An 11,461-nucleotide genomic window follows, 5' to 3' on the forward strand; every position below is an offset into this window, starting at 1 on the left:
TGTGTGGTTGGTAAGATCTGGTAACAAGTATCAAGTGCATATAACATGTGGTTGGTAAAATCTGGTAACAAGTATCAAGTGCATATAATGTGTGGTTGGTAAGATCTGGTAACAAGTATCAAGTGCATATAATGTGTGGTTGGTAAGATCTGGTAACAAGTATCAAGTGCGTGGTTGGTAGGATTTGGTAGCAAGTACCAAGTTCATACTGTATGTGGTTGGTATGATGGGCAGCAAGTAACGAAATGCATATTTCTTATTGTGATACTTAGGTATCATTAAATTTAGCTGCAAAGAAAACTGGTGAATGTCTGTTTTGTCAAAATACAGTAGCAGTTCTTGGATCATGGACTTCACACACTGAGACCCTATGATCCAGTATGAAACTTTTTTACTGATGTTCTGAAGAAATGATTGTTCTGCTGTAGAGCATGTAACAATTGTTTCTGTTGGCTGACGTTAGCTAGAAAAACCAATCACAACCGTTGTTACATTGACTATGATATAAACAAAATTCACACATGGAAAGTTTGAAGATGCCTGGGAGTTTAGTTACTTGAGTAATACTATCCAAATAATAGTAAAGTGAACCTTAATAGTGTAAACTCATGGTACAAAGACTAATTCACTCACACCAGTTGTTACTGGAATGGTATGAGGTCCTTGACCTGAGATCTCCATCTGCTGTAAGCTGGACCTTGTAGGAAACATATTTTGGGAGACACACTTTATGTTCAAAGGATGATGGATTCATCAATCAAACTGGCCTCAGACAATTAAATAAATGTGCCTTCCCCTAAGCAAACTCAATTATAAGTAAGTGGTGTGAACTTGTTTCAATCTTATTTGTGGATCTATGTTAATATATAATTTAAAACAATGTGCAACTGGACTCGAGTTAAGGTTATGTCTTGAATCCTACATCTACACCATTTCTCTTTCTCAACCAGGAAAGAAAAGGAATCTTACTGGATACGCCACCTTAGAACATTGAAACCAAGCGGTATACCAAGACAGCCATGCACAAATAGAATTATCTTTTGCAGCCAACACATTTTCTTTTAAATAACTCTCTGAATTTGCTTAATAGACTATGACTACTACTATAACAATGAAATATCCGGGATATAATTTGCACTTACATAAATTTACATAAAACAACAGATGTCGTTATGGCACATCAATTTCTAGGACAAAACAAAAATATTTTCCAGCATCTGCAACAAGTTGAAACATTAATCTTAAAGGTTTAATTCCTGTAGAAACAGCCAAGTAAAGTTTTGCAAACACAACAGTTTATGTGTATTTTTTTGTTTGTCTTGTCTATGTTTTGTATTTGCCTTTGAAACAGACTCATTTTGAGTCGAGAGCGCTCATGCTATCATGCTAGTTAGATACTAGTTTTGCACTGTTCGTTGTTAGCTTATATATATATATATATATATATATATATATATATATATATATATATATATATGCATATATGTATATGTAGTTTCTCTGAACAGTGTTAAAACGAGTAATCATAGTACATTTGTATGGCTCCCTGAACAGTGTTACTGTAGATCAATCAATACAGTGCATCAAGACTACTTAAACATGTTACTGTATATCTATCATTATATGCATGTACCCAGACTCCTTCAACATGTTATTGTACATCTATCATTATATGCATGTACCCAGACTAACATGTTACTGTACATCTATCATTGTAGGCATGTCCCCAGACTAACATGTTACTGTACATCTATCATTATAGGCATGTCCCCAGACTACCCAAACATGTTACTCTACATCTATCATTATATGCATGTACCCAGACTAACATGTTACTGTACATCTATCATTATAGGCATGTCCCCAGACTACCCAAACATGTTACTCTACATCTATCATTATACGCATGTCCCCAGACTACTTAAACATGTTACTGTACATCTATAATTATATGCATGTACCCAGACTAACATGTTACTGTACATCTATCATTATAGACATGTCCCCAGACTACCTAAACATATTACTGTACATCTATCATTAAAGGCATGTACCCAGACTACTTAAACATGTTACTGTACATCTATCATTATAGGCATGTCCCCAGACTACCTAAACATGTTACTGTACATCTATCATTATAGGCATGTACCCAGACTAACATGTTATTGCACATCCATCATTATAGGCATGTCCCCAGACTATTTAAACATGTTACTGTACATCTATCATTATAGGCATGTCCCCAGACTACCTAAACATGTTACTCTACATCTATCATTATAGGCATGTACCCAGACTAACATGTTATTGCACATCCATCATTATAGGCATGTCCCCAGACTCCTTCAACATGTTATTGTACATCTGTCATTATAGGCATGTCCCCAGACTATTTAAACATGTTACTGTACATCTATCATTATAGGCATGTCCCCAGACTACCTAAACATGTTACTCTACATCTATCATTATAGGCATGTCCCCAAACTACTTAAACATGTTTCTGTACATCTATCATTATAGGCATGTCCCCAGACTATTTAAACATGTTACTGTACATCTATCATTATAGGCATGTCCCCAGACTACCTAAACATGTTACTCTACATCTATCATTATAGGCATGTCCCCAAACTACTTAAACATGTTTCTGTACATCTATCATTATAGGCATGTCCCCAGACTATTTAAACATGTTACTGTACATCTATCATTATAGGCATGTCCCCAGACTACCTAAACATGTTACTCTACATCTATCATTATAGGCATGTCCCCAAACTACTTAAACATGTTTCTGTACATCTATCATTATAGGCATGTCCCCAGACTATTTAAACATGTTACTGTACATCTATCATTATAGGCATGTCCCCAGACTACCTAAACATGTTACTGTACATCTATCATTATAGGCATGTACCCAGACTAACATGTTATTGCACATCCATCATTATAGGCATGTCCCCAGACTACCTAAACATGTTACTCTACATCTATCATTATAGGCATGTCCCCAGACTACCTAAACATGTTACTCTACATCTATCATTATAGGCATGTCTCCAGACTACTTAAACATGTTTCTGTACATCTATCATTATAGGCATGTCCCCAGACTCCTTCAACATGTTATTGTACATCTATCATTATAGGCATGTCCCCAGACTCCTTCAACATGTTACTGTACATCTATCATTATAGGCATGTCCCCAGACTCCTTCAACATGTTACTGTACATCTATCATTATAGGCATGTCCCCAGACTACTTCAACATGTTACTGTACATATATCATTACAGTGCATGTTCCAAGACCATTACACATGCTATATCATAATGGTGCATGTCCCAATACTACTGAAACCTGGTACATCTACCATTAGAGTGTCTAATGTGTAATGTCCCAATACTACTTAAACATGGTATTGTATATCCATCTGTTAGAAGTAGGATCCTAAAAATCCCTTCTAATTCTTATTTTGTATTCACTCACTGATCTGCTGAAATTCCATAAACCTTTCAAGTACACATACATGAATCCAAGACAGCCATGTGACCCTTGTCAGTAATAAATACCAACTAAATGAGACACTTAATTACAGAAATTAAGGACATTATTTTGGCAAGAGAATTTTTACAGGGACTGCTATTACATTTTACAGGGACTACTACATTTTACAGGGCTGCGTGGGTTCGAGTCTAGGGTTTGGCCAATGTGGATATGTGAGAAAGCTTGCTAGTAGCTTTCCGTGGGTTGGTGGTTCTTCCCGGGTTTTTCTCAGGTTCTTTCTCCACCATTAATACATGTACTGGCTGCCATGCATAGCCTATCGTGTGCTGAAAAATGACGTTAAACCCCACAACAACAACAACAGTTTACAGGGACTACCAGTACACTGTACAGGGAGTGCTATTACATTTTACAGGGAATACTGTTACACTTTACAGGGACTGTTATTACATTCACCAGTATATACACCATTAAAGCAATGTGGTGTTTCCATTTTGGACAAAATTTTTGTTTGCTTTTCTGTTCTCCATTGCTTTTGTTTCTTTAGTACATGAGCTTCATAACTGTGTAGCTAAGATGTGTACTTGGTAGGCATGGTAACAGCTGTATAACAAAACTTGTACTTTCCCAGCATAATTTTCATCTTGACCTTGGCTGCTGGACACGGGTCAATATTTCTGGTGATAATTCAGAATATTATTAGTCATGCATTTTTTTTTAGCAGTATGTAAAGAATAGTACAATCCTCCAAAATTCTGTTTTCATAGGTATACGCTGAATATATTACTCCTTAGAACTCCATTTATCACAATGTACCTGCCATTCCTGGTACTTTTGCTGTTTTTTGGTAAGTTTACATCACTTGAAAAAGTTAATGACAACTTAAATATATCTTGAAAAACAAAATTCACCTTTACCTCTAGAAATTAAAATAATAAATTCCAATAACTATCATGTCAGCGAAAATTACATTGCCGTAACATCTGCCATCATGATATAAGATGTTGCATTTGTCAGACGTAACATACAAATGAGCTCAAATGATGATTTTCCTGCTTGCCATGTTGACATTGAACACAAAGTGGTCATAAAAACTCCAATCAATTACTTGATAATAATTTTTTTCTAAATGTTTAAGACCATCTGGTGGTCTAAGTGGTTAGAGCATCTGCCTGATATAGAAGGTCACAGGTTCGAACCCCAGCCGAGTCATACCAAAGACTTACAAAAAATGGTACTAGCAGCTGCCTCGCTTGCTGCTCACCATTAACAAGTTAGTATTAGGACTGGTCAGCCCAGTGTCGGGATAATATAACAGGGTGGAACATAATGCTGCATGTCTGTGGCATGATGCCCCTTTGCTAGACATCACTATAAACTGCATCACTGCAGACTTCATAACAATATGACAAAGTTTTTTTAAAGGTACATTAAAAATCCAAATCGCACACAATCACCAAATGTTCAAATACTTGACAGTCATAAAGCACAAGACAAAAGGTGTGAAAGTTTATCCCCTGCACTTATCAAAACACCTATAATTGAACCACTGCCCCCAGGGTCTGTACTAGAGATGTTATTTACAATTGTCCCTCAGACACATGCTATTTAATTGTTATGTGGTAATGGTCCCACACATACAAACTTTTGAACAAGATATGTGAACTTGTGTCCCCAATTAAAAAAAAGTAGCAAGAATAACTTTGTTATCATTCTCCAACACTGGTTTCCAGACCTACTAACATATATATTTACCATGGGACTTTCTAGATACATGTAGTGTGTTACATTTTCTTGAGGCACAGTAGTAAATCTGCTTGTCGGTATTTAAAAGAAAAATATTTAACAACAAGATCAGCATAAAATACCATCCGATAAATCAACTGCCAAAAAGCAGCATTGGAATGTTGTGTGGTTTGAAGGTCTGATACATACCAATTCTTAAACATGAGCCGACAGGTTTGTCCACAAAATAAGAGTATGTTACAGAAGTTTATGGATATTCTCACATCTCCAAAATCAGGGGTGTCAAACTCATTTGCTATGGCAGGCCTGATCTGATATGAATGTATTTCACTCAGTCCATAAGTTACATGGTTAATCATACAAATTTTACACTAACACGAAACCTGACCTGTGGGCTGAACTACTGAATTTGGTGTCCGTATGCTGGACAACCCAGTCTTAAATTATAGTCAACTAAAGGGGCATTCTGGCAATCTGTACAAGATATTTCCTTATTAAATCTGGTTTATGTGCAATATCACAACCCCACCTCCTATTGCCATTTTGAATTACTAAGCTGCACAAGTGGAAAACATTTTTTTCACAAGTTTTTCTTCTATTAACTCATTTAACCCTGGCTCCCAGTGAAGTGTCAGGAGGTAGTACCCTATTTCCCAGCTGTGTGATTTGGATTTTTAACGTAGCCTTAACAATTTTTCAGTCATATCGCTATGATGTCTGTAGTGTGGCAGTTTATAGTGATGTCTAGCACTGGGGCATCATGCTGCAGACATGTAGCATGATGTCCCACCCAGTCACATTATCCTGACACCAAGCCAACCAGTCCTAACACTAACCTCTTAATGCAGAGCACCAAACGAGGCAGCTGTTAGTACCATTTCTGTAAGTCTTTGGTATGACTCGGCCAGGGATCGAACCCACGACCTCCCGCATCCGAGGCGGACGCTCTAACCACTAGGCCACCAGAGCGGTTTTCCCAGGTCTGTAGCATCAAGGTCATTAAAAATACATTAAAGTGGGTGGTATTACAGAAAAGTACCAAATAGTCTCGACATTCTAGTCGCATTACAAAATACAGAGGGAAAATGTATATTTTGAGACCTGCTATTTTTAACACGTAAAATTTGCTCATGATTATAAGCCAATTTTGTGTCCAGATTTTAGACTTTTTTGTCCTCATATCTAAGGCAGACCAGTCTGAACTGCACATGGACTGGAGAGCCTTTGCAAAAAGTGGGATAAGATGGGAATTTGGATTAAAAAGAAGCCAGGACATGAACATGATGAGTTCAATAAGCATTAAAAAAAAAAAATCCACCTTTTACCCTTCTGCACACACCCAAGTGAAATAGCCAATGAAAAATGTTTCTGACACAACTAGGTCACAGGCTTAACTAAAACCTATTGCAAGCCAATTTATTTGGATGTATTCAGGAGTAGCCCCAAAATGTGTTTCCTTCTTGCATTTCAGGCAAAAATGAAAAAATCTCCAAGCATTAATGAGGTAATTACAAACTGTTGAGATTATATATATTTTGGCACCTTATTATCTGGCCTGTAGTACACATCTATTCCTCGGACATTGTTCTAGCGCTCATTTAACATTCATGTTTACTTATCCATCAGCATTCAATATAATAATTCCCATTTTGGAAAAAATTTATTTTTCTTTTCCGATTAGGAGTTAATTTATGAAATGACAAGCTGCATAGTTCCATAATTTTTGTTTGTTTGGTAAATTAATCCAACCTTGCAACTAATATAAATCTTTCCCATTCTACTTCAAAAATAGATTCCACCAATGGCTTGATATTGCAATATGGCAGACTACAACAAAACTTTAAATGTTTTTATTTCAAATATTTAATACCTTAAAAATGATGTGAGTTACCATCTTAGTTTAAATCAACTTTGCTGACCCGGTCATTGCTAACAATCCAATGCAGATGTGGATGAACATGCACTAATGAAAAGCAGTAGGCGTACTTTTAAAAAAGAAATACTGATAGCAAAGCACACCCAGCTGGAACATTGTTCGAAAACCCCAACATTAGTGACATGCTGGATTACTTTTGACATAAACATCAACTCCAGTTTGGTTCCCAGGTTGTGAAACCTTCATAATCAACTTTGACAGGATTTACTATGAATAAACTTTATGGCCAATGAATTCCAGTGTACATCTAAACATTTTCTCAAAACACAGTACAACCCAATTTCTCGTTCAACCAGTTTACATCAAGATGTGCAATAATACCAAATTGTAAATATCTCGAGCACAATGACAATGAATCCACTTTCTTGGTTCTGGACCAATTTTCGTGGATTTCACTTATCTTATAAATCATCAGCATCAGTTGAACAACTCAAGAAATAATGATCCTTCCATGAATTTAATATCAATAAAAAAATTACACCTTTTTTTTGATAATACCAAGAATTGATACCGACAAAAATGTAAGAATGCCCAAGGGAATTTTTGTGGGTTAAACATGCTGTAAAAGACAGATATACAAAGATGATATATGGTCTCACTTAGGGTCAGATCAGGTCAAGTGTTGAGGGGGGGGGGGCAGGTTTTCCAAAATTGTAAATGAGCCCTGAATTTCCTCAAACGAGCACCAGAGCAAAAGCCTATGTCTCTACTTACCCAAAATGTGCATAATACCAAAAAAAACATATGCAAAAATAAAGCTATGGTCAAATTTTAAGTTTCTAGTGACTGTTAAGTCTCTGTGTGTATTTGTTTTAGCATGGGGGATGGGTCCAGAAACCCTACACCCCACCACCCCAAACCAGCCATCCCACTGTCTGCTTCTTACAAAATACTAAACATCAATTTGTTCCTCAAATAATGCATAAACCCAACCATGAATTCCTAACTTTTGAGATTTCACTTCTGACTTGATATTTTCATTTTGAGTCTTGAGATTATGTGGTCAATTGTCAAATGACTCTTCAGTTTTGAAATCTATTGAGAACCCAAGCTTGGAAGAAAATTTACAATTTGTTTTAATTAACTATAATGAAAACAATGAAAGACTCCGATTTCATAAACTTAGAGAATTAAAATTCATGAACGTTTCATGAACTAGCACTGACAAATTTAACAAACTGTATGACCTACTAACAAATTACGCTTCGCTGTTGAATAAATAGAAATAAACAGAATAATCATTGAATCATGCATAATTATTTTCACTGAAAACATAATTCTAACATAGTATTGTTAAAACTGAAAAAGCAATTTCCGGGAATTATGTGTGTGGGATTTGGATTTTTAATGTAGTTTTAACACTTTTATAGTCAGATCACTAAGATGTCCAGAGCATGGCAGTTTAGTGATGTCTAGCACTGGGGCATCATGCCACAGACATCATATAGCATCATGTCCCACCAATTCACATTATCCTAACAACAGGTCGACCAGTCCTAACACTAATCTCTTAATACTGAGCACCTTGCCAGTACCATTTCTATAATCTTTGCTATGACTTGGCCAGGTCAAGGAATTCCTCAGAAGTACAAAATAATCATGACCAAGACAAACGTGCTGAAAAATGCATCTAACGTGCATGTGTGATCTGACAAACAGTTACTTCCCTTTGTTTACAGACTGATATGACAAGTGATAGGTGTCAGTCATACCAATCAAAGAACTTTATTTTAAATGAGCATTTATTTCGAAGAGAAAATTGGAATAAGATTTATAAAAAGAACTCCATTCCCTCAACTTTTACAAAGCTATTAAAAGAAAAAGCACGTTTTAAGAACATGAAACAACACTCCGACATTTCACAAACTTTCACTGTATGAACTCTGAGACTGAATCCCTGTTGGAATGCAAGGAGCACTTCAGCTGCACTGGACGCATTATGAGATATTTGTGGTATGATCAATTACTGGAATTAGAGTTACTATCTCAGATGTGGCAACTTTCTGGACTGGGAACTATTTCTGAATCAATGGATAATCTTTGTCATACTCATTTCACAGAATACATTTATTCTAACTCTGGATACAATCTCTCATCACAATGATTTTACTGGAAAATACTCAAATTTAAGGCCTGTATAACTCATTTCCAAAATGAAATTATGGTTTATAATATAAATTTAGGGGAAAAAACACTGGTATTAGCCCATCTTAGAAATAGTTGAGCAACCTGTTCTTGACCGCTTACGTTGACCTTTCAGATGGCCTACTGGTTAGAGCATCCACCTCAAATGCAGGTCATGGGTTTGAAGCCCCGGTCAAGCCATACCAAAGACTTATAAAAATGGTACTAACAGCTGCCTCACTATTCACTCAGCATCAAGAGGTTAGTGTGAGGACTGGCTGTCCTGGTGTCAGGATAATGTGACTGGGGGAAACATAATGCCACATGTCTGTGGCATGATGTCCCATTTCAAGATAACACTATAAACTGCCACACTGCAGAGATGGTAGCAATATGACTGAAAAATTGTTAAAGCTAAGTTAGAAATCCAAATCATACACACACACACACACACATAAACTGGAAAATGAAAATGAAGTTATCGTTTTTCATACAAATTTAGGGAAAAAACATTGGCATTAGCTCATCTTGGAAATACCTGAGCTACCTGTTCTTGAACTCTTGATTTTGACGGATACATTAAAAATCCAAATCACACACACACAGACACATTGACCGCTTGATGTTGACTCCTAAAATGGGCAAAGTTTAATACACAGCCTATTACGGAACTTAAAATTTAAAGGGGTGATGTGAAATCACCCACTCTCCATTTCAAGAAACAGTTGGAATCTGTCTGAATATAAGCATGGATTTTATGAAGAAATAGTGGTAGGACTTGAAAATATAATGCACAATTTTCACCCATTCAGCTGAATTTACTGTTTTGAAGTTAACGTGATTCTCAATCACATGTCTGAGAATAAATTCTGTAATTGCTCAGTTTGCCCTGGTAAACTGGATTATACTGAGTATCCCTGAGAAAGCCCTAAATTAGATTAGGATTTCCCTTTTCTATAGGACTTTCCCTTTTACTTATTATTCATTATCAAACAAAAATTATTGTTATTACTAAACTAATTTTATTCTGTAATGCCTAAAGCGTCACTTAATTCAAATTATGATAAATCAGGTGCAAGGTTTGGTATAATTATCAATATGGTATGGGATCATGCATTGATGGTTGGAATAATAAACATTATGTACGTATCAGAACACTAGATCGATCTTCCTGTGTGCGCTGGTTGTGCAGAACATTGCTTTCAGTTTCAATGTGGCTGAAAGGGGGTGGGGTATGTTTTGGGAGGAGTTTTTGAGAGACCGATGTCAACAATCATACCTTCAGTGAGTCATATTCCTCCATAGGGATAATTTCAATGACATCATTGTCAACAAACTCTTCACTGGTAGTCTCCATTTCTATTGTGTACTATCACGGTGTAAGTATAAATTCTTTCAATTTTCACGCCGGCGAATTAATTGAATATGTTGATAAGGCAAATCGCGTCAACTATGGATGCTGACAATGATTGCGATTCCAAAGTTTCCCATTCAGGTTTGGTTACATTCTCACATTTTCTTAAACAACGTAACATTTTTCACGCTGCACAAATGAAGCAGAAAGGTCTAAGTAGCATGTTTGACATTCCCGATGTGTTTACACACTCCAAATTATGTGCCATAAACAAACACGATAGTCATCTTCTTATTCAATTTCAGTGTACCATGAAAAAATCTGAATTTCCTTTCGCGCAGGCCCAGATTTGCAGCGCATGCTTACTGCGGTATTGGAAACTGGAATTTCCGCTTCCTCTGTAAACAAACCATCATATTTCAAAGACAATTTTCGTCAAATATGTATATGATCTTAAGATTACACAACTGATATTTTGTATACATTATATAAAATAATATCACATTGGATAACTGCGTATGCGTCACTAAGCTGACATTGTAACAATGCCACAAATAGTTAGCATTAACAAATCTTTCTCTACGTATGTAATCTTTAAATGTTCGTACGAAGAGACATCATGTACAAAATTATATCTAATGTGTCATGTACTAAATGCATACAAATCAAAAGGCGACGTATACAAGATCCGTTAAAAGGAAAGCAAAATAAAACTAAACACATCCGACAGTCTCTCTCTCTCTCTCTCTCTCTCTCTCTCTCTCACACACACACACACACACACA

General features: G+C 36.2%; 1 protein-coding gene across 3 annotated transcripts in view; it reads right to left on the bottom strand.

The window, feature by feature from the left end:
* Nucleotides 1-11,008, bottom strand: part of LOC149771191 (calmodulin-regulated spectrin-associated protein 1-like) — a 124,145-nt gene extending 113,137 nt beyond the window's left edge. For all 3 annotated transcript variants that reach the window (XM_089948758.1, XM_089948757.1, XM_089948756.1), the window contains exon 1: nucleotides 10,602-11,008. In XM_089948758.1, the coding sequence (XP_089804884.1) occupies nucleotides 10,602-10,679 (78 nt within the window). In that variant the 5' untranslated portion in view covers nucleotides 10,680-11,008. The remainder of the gene's footprint in view (nucleotides 1-10,601) is intronic.
* Nucleotides 11,009-11,461: the final 453 nt, after the last annotated feature.

This window comes from Sinohyriopsis cumingii, unplaced genomic scaffold (assembly GCF_028554795.1).
Source record: "Sinohyriopsis cumingii isolate HCF-2022 unplaced genomic scaffold, ASM2855479v2 utg002073l, whole genome shotgun sequence".
Taxonomy (NCBI): domain Eukaryota; kingdom Metazoa; phylum Mollusca; class Bivalvia; order Unionida; family Unionidae; genus Sinohyriopsis; species Sinohyriopsis cumingii.